The sequence below is a fragment of the Eurypyga helias genome, unplaced genomic scaffold (assembly GCF_000690775.1).
Source record: "Eurypyga helias isolate BGI_N326 unplaced genomic scaffold, ASM69077v1 scaffold38690, whole genome shotgun sequence".
Taxonomy (NCBI): domain Eukaryota; kingdom Metazoa; phylum Chordata; class Aves; order Eurypygiformes; family Eurypygidae; genus Eurypyga; species Eurypyga helias.
This window is the reverse complement of record NW_010226998.1, coordinates 480-13,591: the sequence shown is the minus strand read 5'-3', so window position 1 is coordinate 13,591 and position 13,112 is coordinate 480. Positions and strand designations below refer to the sequence as shown.

Sequence of the window (13,112 nt, the reverse complement as noted above, 5' to 3'; positions counted from 1 at the left end):
GTGTCAGCCGGTGTTCAGCGCGGGTGCTCAGCCTGGTGACTGTGCCCAGAGCCTGGTGTCTTCTGGCCTGCTGGGGAAAAAGGTGTCTAGAGCACGCTGCTGATCTCGTGTGTGAGTTATTCACTGTGTGACGAGTAAGGCCCTTAAATCTGCAGAATTATGCGTGTGAATAAATGCAGTTGTCACTCTTGGAGTCTAGAGAGCCAATAACTGGGGTCCTCATCCGTGTGATGGCACTTGAACGTGATTCCTTTGGCCGGTGAATGCACGGCTGGGCCGGGCGGGTGCTGTCCGCAGCCCGACCCCCCGGGCAGGGCTGCCTGTGTGGAGCATCAGCGTGTGAAGTGGCGCTGGGTACATTCTTGCTCACAGTCAGCCCTTGTCTCTTCCTTTTCAGCGGCGATCGTGGAAGGCTCCAGATGACCGGACGGCCATGATCAAACCCCTGCGGCGTCTCAAGCAGGAGCCAGAGGATGACCTGCCAGAAGCACCTCCCAGGTCCAAGGACAGCGACCAGTCACGGTCCAGCTCGCCCACTGCAGGTCCCAGCACGGAGGGCGCCGAGCCCAGGGACAAGAAGAAGTTCAAGATGAGACGGAAAAGGCGGCTCCCCAATAAAGAACTGAGCAAGGAGCTCAGCAAGGAGCTCAACCAGGAGATCCAAAAAACCGAGAACAGCCTTGCCAATGAGAATCACCAACCCATCAAATCTGAACCTGAGAGCGAGAACGAGGAACCCAAACGTGCTTTGAACAACAGCGAGAGACTCCATAGGTTCAGCAAAGGGTTAAACGGGACTCCCCGGGACCTGAGGCACCAGCTCATCCCCAGCCTGCGGAGCACACCTCGGGGAATAACCCGGCCACCACCTTCGCTCTCTCCTCCCAAATGCATCCAGATGGAACGGCACGTTATCCGGCCGCCTCCCATCAGCCCCCCTCCGGACTCGCTCCCCCTGGATGATGGGGCGGCCCACGTGATGCAGAGGGAAGTCTGGATGGCTGTCTTTAGCTACCTCAGTCATAGGGACTTGTGCATCTGTATGAGAGTTTGCAAGACCTGGAACAGATGGTAAGGAGGGCGGGAAGCCGAGCAAGGCCTAACGTGCACTGGGATGGGCTGGAGAGGGAAGTAGGGGATGGAGGTAGTAATGCCTCTGAGACAAGGTGTGTGGGTCCCGGCCAGAGCTCTGTTGAGCCCGAGGAGAAGGGGCGACCAGCAGCTTGTAGAGAAGTAGCATGGCTCCTGGTGCCTGCTCAGAAACAGCCGTTCCCAGCGTTTCTGATGGGAACTCTGTGTGTGTCAGTGTGGCGTCAGCTCGCCGGGGCTGTAATGCCCCAGAGCAGCCTGTTCTGTAGTTAGACACCACAATGTTCTCTGCCAGTCTGGGTCATGCTAAGTCTCGGTGTCATTCTGCCCCCAGACCTCGCTGGTGGCTGATGCGGTTGTTTGTTCCGTTATTAAGTATCTGTTGAGATACACTGAAGATCTCCCAGTGCCCTCAGTGTTCTCCTTGGAAGGTCTGCACTGATTGCTTCCCTGCAGAGGGTACACGGAGAACGCTCCCATCCCCTTCGCTGCGCTGTGCCAGCAGCGCCGATGGCGGAATCCGTCATTGTCTGTGTTTGCTCGCAGCGTGTCCTTGGGTGCTCTGGGTCCCTGAGTGCGGACACGGACACTCGGTGACCGTAGGGCGGCAGGAGGCGTTCGTGGACAGGTCTGCGTGTTGCACCGAACTTGCAGTGAAGCCCTTGCTGGCTGTGGGCTGGGGCTGAGCTGCAGTGTGCACGCAGATGGGCGCATCCCAACGGAGACTCCTTCCTGGCACAGCCAAGTAACAGGCTGGGGGAATGACAGAAAGGTTGGGAAGTCGGTGCAAGGTGTGTGGAGTGCCTCCTCCGTGGGCCTCTGGGTGTCACAGAAAGCTGGCAAATGCCTTTTCCACGTCAGCGCAGTGTTTTCTGACGAATGCAGAATCTTGCACACTCGTCAGGACTTCTTGAGAACCATACAGAGAGTGTAAAACCATGTAGTCTGCGTAGACAGGGATAATGTGAAAGCATCAAACAGGAGGGGGAAGTCTGTTTCACAAAATTCCTTGGGTTTAAGTAAGGGAAGCACAGGGGAAGTCAGGACAGTGATATTTAAAACCATCCTTGGTATTCAAAGGGTAAGCGAGAAGGTGTGGCTTGTCTTCAGGCTAGAAAACGCATTTCAGTAAGTGCTGTGATGACTGAAAATGGGATCTGAAGTTGCTGACACTTGGAATTATTTCCACAGAATTCCATACTTTATTGCATAATATATTTGATGGAGAAACTTCAAACCCACTCAACACTGTTGTTGCCCTTATCTTCACATCGCTTGGCCTTTTGTGCTGTTTTCAGTGAAACGCTGTAGTTTTCCCTACTGTTTAATGACACTTTTGAAGTCTTGCTGGAATCAAAACAAGTGCTGGATTAAGTGCTGTTGGCTTTTTTTTTTTTTCCCTTTTTGGGTAGGTGCTGTGACAAAAGATTATGGACCAAAATAGATCTAAACCATTGTAAATCCATCACTCCACTTATGCTCAGCGGCATTATTCGGAGACAGCCTGTAACCCTCGATCTTAGCTGGACGAATATATCCAAAAAGCAGCTGAGTTGGCTTATCAACAGACTGCCAGGTAAGTGATGGGTCTGACCGCCCTGCTGGTTCTACCAGAGCATGTCTGCGGCATCGCGGTGTCCTAGGGGAGGAGTAGATCCGTAGGGGTGAAGCATTCAGCGGGTCCCGTGTCAGTGATGTTGTGACCACCTGACACGCCGGGTAAACTGATCTGAGGCAGGTGACGTTGCTGTGGAGAGTGCCTGCGCCCCGGGGAGGAGGGGTGGGGGTAGGGGGCTGCTCCCACCAAGGCAGTGAAGTTCCAGATGCAGTGGAGAGCTGGGCAGAAGGATGTTTATGGGGTCCCTGCTCGCTCGGGAGCACCAGGATCGTTCCCCAGAGCGGCGCTGGGCTTCGCCCAACCTGCGCACCATCAGAGATCAGGGCGGGTGTCTCTGGGCCGGCCACACACTCCAACTTCTTCTGTATCTGCAGGTCTTCGAGACCTGCTGCTGTCAGGGTGCTCGTGGATAGCAGTGTCGGCACTTTGTAGTTCCAGTTGTCCTTTACTCCGAACTCTGGATGTGCAGTGGGCAGAAGGACTGAAAGACGCACAAATGAGAGACCTCTTGTCGCCACCCACGGATAACCGGCCAGGTAACCGGCGGGAGGGGCACGCGGGAGAGCTGTCCCGGCCGTCCTGTGCCGTGTTCTGCTGCTAGTCCCCTTCGGAGGAAGCGGGCAGGCACCCCGCAGCCAGTGCCAGCGGGCTCTGGGCGAGGTGTTCAGGTAGCGACTTGCAGCACCTCCTCGCCGGGAGCCCCGGGGTGCCGAGGGATGCTCTCTGGCTGCTGAGCGGTCGTCTGAGCCACTGTGCTGGTTGTCTGTCTGACTTTCTTCTCTTCAGGCTGCAGCGGGTGTACTTTAGAGAGTATGGAAACCCTTTCTTCCAGTTCAGGGAAGGAGCAGTGCTGTGGGGCATGCCACATTCGCCCGGATATCAGCTCAGGTGAAATTTTGAGCAAATCAGATCTGCTTTCTGGCATGCACTGCACAGCCTCCTGCTTATCCCTGACGTGTAATTCCGCTGGGCCCCTGCAGTTACTTTCCTCCCTTTTGTTTTGAAATCAGGAGGTGGCTTTGTCCACGTGCCTGTGCCAAAACCAGACAAGGCTTCCCGCTGACGTCCCCTCCAAAGCTCCAGACCCGCCGCAGCGTCTGAAGTTGACTTAGGGCAGCAGCGTTGTGTGTCCCAGTGCGTTCCGTATCGATCCGCTGATGCTTGCGACCCGGGGCGAGACACTGGGGAGTGACCTGCTGCCTCTGCTTTCCAGGTCAGATCGACAACCGGAGTAAGCTGCGGAACATCGTTGAGCTGCGCTTGGCCGGCCTGGATATTACCGACGCGTCTTTGCGGCTGATCATACGGCACATGCCGCTGCTCTCCAAACTCAATCTCAGTTACTGTAATCACGTGACAGATCAGTCCATTAACCTGCTGACCGCGGTCGGAACCACCACGCGGGATTCGTTAACGGAAATTAATTTATCAGGTAAGCAGCAGGGGAGGGGGGAGGATGGGGCCTGCCCGTTGGTGAAACCCTCGTGGGTGGAAGAGGTTTTACCCAGCTCTTCCGCCGCCCCTTCCCAGGGCTCCCTTGGGGCAGCTGGTGGGAGAAACCCTTCCCTGTGCCCGCCACCAGCCGCCTCCCCCTTAGGAGCCACGTCCTGTACCTCGCTCCTCCTCCCCGGGGCTTTCCAGCGGCGCCGGCGCCGGGCGTGATCTCATGGGTTACACGAGGGGGGCGCGGGGGCCAGAGAACGGGGCTGCTGGGGCGCCAACAGCCACGCTGCTGAACGTCTCCCCGTTGGTTTCTGTGGTTCTTCCCTGGCAGACTGCAATAAGGTTACTGACCAGTGCCTGTCTTACTTCAAACGCTGCGGAAACATCTGCCAGATCGACCTGAGGTACTGCAAGCAGGTGACGAAGGAGGGCTGCGAGCAGTTCATCGCGGAAATGTCAGTAAGTGTTCAGTTCGGGCAAGTGGAGGAAAAACTTCTGCAAAAACTGAGTTAGTTAAAGGACACCTGTAAATACTGGGGCGGGGGGGAAGGGACTAAGAACACGTAGGGATTTTATTTTCAATTGGGAACTTGGAATATTGGAAAAATACGGCGATTGGATTTTACAACTCTTGTCGAGAACAACATGAAACCACCCGTGTTAGGAATCTCAACTTGTGCCACTAATTCCGTCTGCCTGGGGTGTCTGCACTGGCCCTTGCGCACGTTCGTAAGGCGACTGTTACTGGTGAGAATTGTTCACGCCCGGAAGACGACTGATCTCCAAGAAATCCTGTTATTTAACGTACCACAGCATGTGCTTGGTAGTGTACATTTGATTTCTGCTTTTCATTTCTTAAAACACCACCGCCACAACAGCCGGTGTCATTAGGAGTGGACCACGCCCTGCATTTCTGCCTTCTTAACACGTTTGTTTCGTTACATCTTACATTATGCAGAACTATTTTTGTACAAAAATTGTTTAAAAATTATTTATGCAATGTTTGAATGCATTTACCAGTGTTTCGGTTTCGATTGCCAATTTTTATCTTTACTTATGGTAGGCGAGAACTTAACCTATACTTCGTAGACAGTATCTATCTACCAACGTGCCCAGGTCAGGAAAAGTAGGTAAATACTTTCACCTTCAAGCATGTTTTAATGGAAGTTTATATCCTGCTTTGTATACTTCAGAAGTGACATAAGCATGTTGTGGAAATAAGGTGTAAATTATAGTTGAAGTAAAACACTTTGCCAAGTTTTATCTGTATAGAAATCACCTTTTTTCTCAAAATTTAAAAAAAAAAGTTCCAATTCCAGCTTTTGCACATAGGAGGGTTTCACTCTGTAGCATGAGCTCTTGTACTCAATATAAAATTAATTTATACCGTGAGTCCAGCCGTAGAATAAATGGTCAAACGTAGTCGCTCTTTCTTTGAAGTGTGAGTTGAGTTCTCATTTAAGGTTTAGAACATGGTTATTTCCTGATTGTAAAATTCTGCATTCATAAGTGCCATTGTTGTACGGTGTTGTTTTCGTAGACCTTCCTGATGCAGTTTTACCTTTGTTGAATTTGTATAAACGATTGTACAAAAAGAGGCACTGGCTCTGTGGCTTTCTGTCCCGAGGCGGGGGCTCCGGGGGTGCTGGAGGGGCTGCGCTGAGCAGCTGACAGCCCCCTCAGCAGCACTCGTCTGGCCGGTGCTGGCGTGTTCCCACACCTTCTCGGAGAGGAGGGAACAACATACAGACCCTCCTCCAGCTGGAAGCTGCCTGGGTTAGTCTAGAGGAACCGTGCCCTCTCCAGTGTTTAACCACAGCGTAAGAAAGAGACCAGAGGCCGCGAAAGCCCATCACAAATCTTTATTAAGCTGCATGGCTAACGAGCAGCGTGGACATAAGAGCCAGGGTATGCTTCCCCCACCAGCTTTTAACCACTGACCAGAGCCTCCTGCAATTAAGGACTGTTAAGAAGTTACTTCTAAAAATTAAAGCCATTGAGAGGTTTGCTCCCTTCTGAAAAATAACCAGCAGGTTTCAGTTTGAGGAGGAGCTTTGTTTTCCCATGAGACAGGAGCAGGAGTGACAGCAGAGCTGAGCCTTCTCCAGCGCTGCAGCCCAGGCCCATCTCCCCACCTGCCTTACGCTGCTGGCACATAGAGAGCAACAGGAGAAACTCCGTCTTCACTGACCACCCCTCTGTGAAGGACAGCCATCCCGGACAGGCTAGGTCCTTCCTCACCTCTTTACGGTGACCTTGGACACTGTCCTGGCCACAGCCAGCCGGTCCCAGCACAAGGCCCAGGTCCCCCCCGGTGTCTGTCACAGTCGCCCTACAAGGACCCTTCCGTACCCTGCTGCTGGCACGAGGCCCAGCTCCAAACTGGAGCCGCGCAGGGAAGGGCGGTTCATAGTGACTCAGACGTGGCTCCAAGTCTGGGAGCAGGAGGGTGTAAACAAATACGATGTTTCCCTCCCCCGACCCCTCCCCCGTTAAGGTTAGTAACATGGTACATTCCACAGGTCAGCAGCAAGTAGTTTCGTGACCCTGATGGGTATTCACAGTAACGTCAGGCTGTCGGCACGCGGCGTACAATCATCACACGTAAGAGTAACAGCTGCGACGGGCCTGAGTGGATTAAGGACCACACCAACCCCCCTTTTTAAAAAAATACTCTGTTCCTACACTAAAAACCACTGGAGCGATGGGTATGTGGACACCACGCGGCAGAGCCCTGCGGAGTGGTGGAGCTTTTTGTATGTTTACAGAGACCGGCCAGGACAGCGCACGCCTGAGGACGGACGTTGGGAACGAAGCAATCGGTGTGAACTGGATTGCTGTGCAGGAGGGTAACGGCAGCGCTTGCTGCAGCCCTGTCGATGCTGTTAACACTGTCGCGGGGACGGTGTCGAACAGTTACATTCTATAGTTAGTTAGGCAAAAGCTGAGTATTCAACTGGCAGACTGGTGGCTTCTGACGCGCTAACGCAGCCAGTCGGGTGGTGTCTGACCGCTTGCCGAGTTCTGAAGGCGAGGGTCAGCGGTGAGATTCTTCAGAAGAGAGCAAGAACTGCTGTAAACAGTTCACCGCAACAGTCTGCAGGTGCATGAGGTACGTCAGGCAGCGCTGTCCTGTACGCGCGGGCGTCGGGTCGTACTGCCTGACCCTGCGACTCAGAACACCGTAGGAAAACGCTTCGCAAGCTGCTAGGTCCTGATGTTCCAAACGGTGTGTTTATCGAGAACTAAAAAGCTGGCACGTGCCCCCAGAAATCCTGGCAGGGTAATCCGCGTTTGGGCGTGCCTAGGACTTGAAGACGTGCACGGCCCGCACGACGTACTGTCGGCAGATGGGGCACTCGCTCATCCTCTTGCCGCACTTGGTGCAAGTGACCATGTGGCCGCACTCCAGCAGGACGCAGTCGATGACGGCGTCCATGCAGATCCGACACAGGTTGTCGTCATCCTCATTCAGCTGCATCTTCTCGCCCTCTGAAAACCAACAGAGAGAGAGGTCATGGAAAAGCTGGAAAACCAGGGAAGTTCTAGCCCAGGCAGCCACTAAAGGAAGAGGCACCTCGCCATGGAAACAGGGACCTTGACCAAACCGCTTGAACTTGGTCTTTCGCCAGCGCAGCTTTTAACTGCGCCACAGCGAGGGACCTGAATCGCTCTGGCCTGCTGACAGCTACCGAGCAGCTCTCGCCGATGCTCGTGGAACCGGATAAAGGACGTGGAGGTGCCAGGTGTCACCCTCTCTGAGAAACCAGTTCTCGGCTGTGCAGTTTTCTGTGAAAGCTGAGCGCTCAGCTTTGGAGAAAGGTCTCAAAAGAGCACAGCCCTGGAAAGCCTCATATTTACTCACTACAACCACGTTCAGCTACTCTAGATGCAGCTCGAGGTGTTAAAACATGCTTTCCAGTTGTCCCAGCTGGGCAGACAAGTTAGATACCAAGGCCTGTGGGCAGAACCAGCGACTGGAAACCAGAAAATAAGTAGTCTGAAGCAAGAATTAAATATAAACCTACGTGTCTTGTGGTTTTCCTCGCTCTCTCTGTAGAGCCTGCTCACTTTTTCCACAAGTTCCCATTTTTCACAGCATCCCGAGTAGTTGACGAAGTTACACGCAAGGATTTCCTTCAGCTGCCGAACACTCAATCCTTCAATGTCCTCCAGACTTGAAATATCGGACAGAGATGCCCTCGCTCGCTTTCTGGACAGCCCCGGGGTCTGAAACACATCAACTGTCGGTTTTTACCTGCCCCAGTAAGCTCAGAGCAGCAGCGCTGGTGCTACACTAAGCACTGGCTGGAGTTTTATTCACACGCAGCCGACTCTGAACGACCCAGCGCACAACAGGACACGTTGACAGGAATCTAAACGCGTTGTCCTGTCACATGCCAACAGCTGGCTAGCTCCTCTCTCACCTGCTCTTCCGCACTGTCGTCTTCTTCGTTATTTATAGGAGACGTTTCAGTTGGTCCCTGTGTGCAGAATGAAACTGATCAGGATTAAAAACGTAAAATTACTCCTTCTAAAACAGTTTCTGTTGTCATTGTGCAGCGACGTTCTGAGATTTCAGTTGCAACTCACTGTACCGAGTTACATCACCTCTACCGTCTGGACTAGCCATCCCGCGATCCTGCTTCCAGGTGAGAGACACAGGAGGCATTTTCCCACCACCCTGAACTGCACCAGCTGGCATTTGTGCTGAAGCGGTGCCTACCTATTAAAGCCCAACAGCCTGGGCTCTACCATAAACCCCACGTTAGTTACTGTACCCGTAAAGGTGTTCCGTTTCCTGTGCTCCCCCTTCTGTTTGCAAGCTCTCCTTGGGACGACACCGATACAGACATAGAAAACGGATGAGTAAAAAACCCCGAAGTCTGCGAGCGTGACGAACGCAAGCTGCTAGTGTCCATGTCCTCCTCCGAACCTAACCCGTGGTGGCACAGCACAAGATCCACCAAGTCTTCCTTCTCCCTGCAAGTATCCGTTGGGATGTTTCTGAGAATCAGATACTGACGCAGATCCTTGACTTTCAGTCGCATTAGCTGAGGCCGCTGAAAGGCTGTTTCTTGCAGCAAGTGACAAGTGGAGCATCTTCTGAGATTCTCCTGTAAGACGGAACACACGGAGCAGAAGTCCTTCTTGCAGTCACAACACACATGCTAAGGAGAAAGAGAAAACAGCCGTTCAGGTGCGTGTCCCAGAAGCAGATCCAGACCCTGCTCTTCCCTTCTCCAGGCCACACAGTTTACTAGCAGCACCTTAATTGTCAGTTTTGACCTACTTCGGGTTTAGGGTTTAAGGCTAGAAACCCCCGCCAGATGTGTTCCAGGCAGTCTGCTGCTTTGCAGGCCACTGTAAGATGATCCCAGGTTTCAATGAAAACACATGAATAAACAAACACTGAAGTACCCAAGGTGTAGTTTACACAATAAAGGAAATTGAAAGCCAGAAAATGCTTCTCAATATACAAAGTGTCACTGCTCTTGTCACTTACATAAACAACGGTATAATCCCCAAACTTTTAAGAACATCCTTCTTCCTCCCTTGATTCAGAGAATTCAGAATAGGCCCTAGATGGGGTGAATCCCGTGGGAGGCACATACTCCCAGGTGCCATTTCTGAAAAGCTTTGTTCAAAGGTCTCACTAAGATACACAGAAGCCACAGTGGGCAGTGATTTTAAATGCTCATCTCATCCGCTGTGAACAAATCCCAGCTCTTCGAGTTCTTCAGGATTTTGGTAAATTAATATTGGCTTCAGAAAACACCCCTGCACAGCTTCAACAAAGTGCCTGCCACGTGACCAAGAGGATGCATGGAAGGCAGAAGTGAACATGCAAACGGAAAAAAGTGGCTTTGTGATTACCTGCAAGAGCTGCAGAGAATCGGGTGACTGCAGGGACACAAGAACGATGCTGGACAGTCACAATACATAATACTAACGATCTCAGTTCTGTTTATCTGCGTGAGCCCACCAACCTGCCTCCAAACGCAGCAAGGGGCTGTTGGAGTGTCACGGCATTCAACGGGACAAGGCCGGTTAGGAAACAAACAGAACCACAGGAGTATTTCACAGCAAGCTGCTGTGATACTGTGAGCTGAGCTTTCCCATCACCCCGGTTATTCATTCCGGTACCCAAACCACTACGTTTGGGATCACCTTCAAAACCAGGTTTGTGTTAACGTTCCAACGTTCTGAAGCTAAAACATGGATCTTACGAATTAGAAGCCACTAATTTTTAGGTCAGACCAGATCCAACGTGTCACCGATTAAAGAACATCAGACTTCTTAACTTCTAATCCTGTCTGACACGAATTTCCTGTGACCTCAGAACAAGGCGCTTTCTCCCTCCTGGGTACTCTCTGTCTAAGGAGAACTATGTGTTGGTCTCCCAGTACGCCTACAGAGCAGTTCATAGGAGTAAAAATACTATGGAATAGGAAATACTCACTTTTTTCCTAAAAACGGAAAAGGAAAGCCCACAGGCTTTGCAGACTATGTTAGCGCCCGCCGCAGCCGGAGAAGGGTATGCCGAGAAGTCTGTATTCGGTGCAAATCTGAACGGGCCAGCAGCTCCCCCAAAGCCAGCCTGCTGCCCGCGGACGGCTCCAGTGCCCATGACTTCATTCAGCAGGCCGCAGCAGGAAGCCCACATGGAAGTAGCTCCCGCCTGCAAACATTCACAAGGTAAAAAACCAAGAGAGACAATCAGTGTTTGAAAGCCTCCACCAGATGTGACTTGCTACCGAAGAGCTGCTTTGCTCCATCTGCCACCATCCCAAAAGCACGTGGTGTGAATTCCCAGAGCACCAGGAATTGCGTACACAAACATGTAGAACAGCCCCACGATCTCCGCTTCCCAGCTGCAAACCAAAGTAGGTAAGACTTGCTTCCGCCAGGCCAGCGCCGGCACAAGGGGCTCGCTTCCGTAACTCTTTTTCCAGAAGCCTGGAATGATGACAGGCAGCGACACAACAGTCTGTCGGAATGAGCGCAGAGCTGTGCCTTGCAGGATCTTCTCCAGGACTAACCCAGCTCTTAGATGCCTCACAATAACACTCACTCTAAAAAACGCTTCAGGGTTTTCCAACCTGAAAGCAACAGCCCGATCCTCAGTGGAAACCAACGACAGTTTCGGTTCCCCCTCGCAACCTGCAGGTTTGTTGCCTTACGACACGTCCAACACAAAGTAACTGTAAGTGAACATACTCTACCTTGACTGGATTTCAGCTCTGAGTCACACTATTTAATCTTCAAACACCACCAAAAAAATCTAAACACGTGCATAAATCGCTACTTTTTATCCTGAAAGCCTTCAGAGCTAGATTCTCTTCCAAAAGTGCATGTTACACTGGGAGTTGGAATTTGGACTCCAAGCTGTTCAGGTCACATGTTTAATCACCATCATGCGGTTCACTTAAACCCGCTAAAACCCAAACCGCAGCAGACTTGCGCAGGTTCTCGCTGAACGGAAGCTGCCCCGCACAACTCCCTTCAAACGCTTTTTTCCCCCACTACGCTGGTTCGTGCTGTTTTTCATTCCACGAGAGCATCTTTTTTTCCCCCAAAACGTGAAAACATAAGAGAATTGCTGTTGAGACTTGCAGCTCCTGCTGTTAAACCTAACCCAACGAGAACGTGCCGCTCCGCAGGCGTGACGGAGCGTAAATTCCTGTAGTAACGAGGCTAATTCCTATAGGCAGTTACACATTTTCCCTGAACCGAACACGGTCCTGTTACGTTTCTGGGAGCTTAACACGGAACTGGGGACAGGCCAGCACACCTCCTTTCAAACCACCGAGCACAGACAAGGGCCCTCACTGATGGCCAGAGAAGCTGCAAGAAGCAATGCCATCGGAGCAAACGCCTCCCTGCCCGCGGCACAGGGAGTGGACGTTAAGGTCCCTTCCAACCCCACCCATTCTGGGTTTTACACCACCACCTCCACGGAAGTGCCCTAAGCACGGAGCACCAGAGCATCTCTCCAGCCCACACAAACCCGGTGCTTCCCTTCCAAGCTGACACTGAAAGCGCTGCAGTGGTCATCGTGCTGCCGGGCTGTCCCACGCACCACCGGGCAGTTACCAAACGTACGTGCAACACATTACATTCACAAGGCTGATTTTACAGGTATTTCAAGAGCAAAATTCACCCCAGGCACAGCAAAAACCTCCATGCAGCTGGCACCCCATGCACAGCAGAAAATATTCCTAAGCTCCCTACAAGTGGAGTTCAAGGGGGATGAGCTCCCGTGGCCCTTCCCTGACCTCCAGCCGCCACACTGGCCGCCCCAGCACGTGGCTGCGCTCGCAGGGACACCACGCGCTTGGAGCCCATCTGATGCACCGTCACCGTCGTGAAATCAAACTCTCGGCAAGCTCAGACTTGTTTCCTACTTTTCAACAGTAAGGAGTGGATCAATATTAATTTTCCATGTACAAGGTATGCATAATTATCCTAGTTTATTAGGCAAGAATGCTGAACTTTTTCATCGTTCTGAAAATCAATTACTTAACCCAGCAGAGTTCCAAGTTTTACAGCTTGGGACTGCTGAAAAGTATTTTCACTCACCCTAACGGAAAGTTGCCACTCGCAGAAACAGTACTCTAATTCTTCACGTATTCCTAAAAACTCAGGAGCTAGCTTTACATTTAAAAGATTTAAAAACAGCCACATACAAGTAAGAGGAGAATCAATCAGTGAACCAGAAGGGCCTGTCAGAATTCAACTTCCTTCGTTACACGACTGCGGTCTTTTTAGGGGGTCACGGCAGCAGCACGACACACGGTGATGAGAAGGACATGCTGCCAGCACAAGCCTTGCCTGACAGTTTATCCCCTGCTTCTTAGGCTTACTTTATCCCAGAGCCTGGAACAACCGCTCAGGCGTGGCCCTCAACACTAGACAGATAGGTAGGAAATTTTTGTTACCCATTTTGGATACATGAACA

General features: G+C 51.9%; 2 protein-coding genes across 2 annotated transcripts in view; one reads left to right on the top strand and one right to left on the bottom strand.

The window, feature by feature from the left end:
* Positions 1 to 5,451, top strand: part of KDM2B (lysine (K)-specific demethylase 2B) — a 17,675-nt gene extending 12,224 nt beyond the window's left edge. Inside the window, exons 6-10 of the mRNA XM_010155103.1 lie at positions 398 to 1,071; positions 2,502 to 2,665; positions 3,082 to 3,243; positions 3,921 to 4,139; positions 4,482 to 5,451. Of these exons, the coding sequence (XP_010153405.1) occupies positions 398 to 1,071; positions 2,502 to 2,665; positions 3,082 to 3,243; positions 3,921 to 4,139; positions 4,482 to 4,663 (1,401 nt within the window). The 3' untranslated portion in view covers positions 4,664 to 5,451. The remainder of the gene's footprint in view (positions 1 to 397; positions 1,072 to 2,501; positions 2,666 to 3,081; positions 3,244 to 3,920; positions 4,140 to 4,481) is intronic.
* A 2,003-nt stretch (positions 5,452 to 7,454) lies between these two features.
* Positions 7,455 to 10,832, bottom strand: RNF34 (ring finger protein 34, E3 ubiquitin protein ligase). The gene is made up of 5 exons (XM_010155092.1): positions 10,614 to 10,832; positions 8,932 to 9,321; positions 8,578 to 8,634; positions 8,179 to 8,380; positions 7,455 to 7,642 (listed from the first exon to the last, which is right to left on the bottom strand). The coding sequence occupies exons 1-5, from the start codon at positions 10,815 to 10,817 to the stop codon at positions 7,455 to 7,457; spliced, it is 1,041 nt and encodes a 346-aa protein (XP_010153394.1). The 5' UTR covers positions 10,818 to 10,832.
* Positions 10,833 to 13,112: the final 2,280 nt, after the last annotated feature.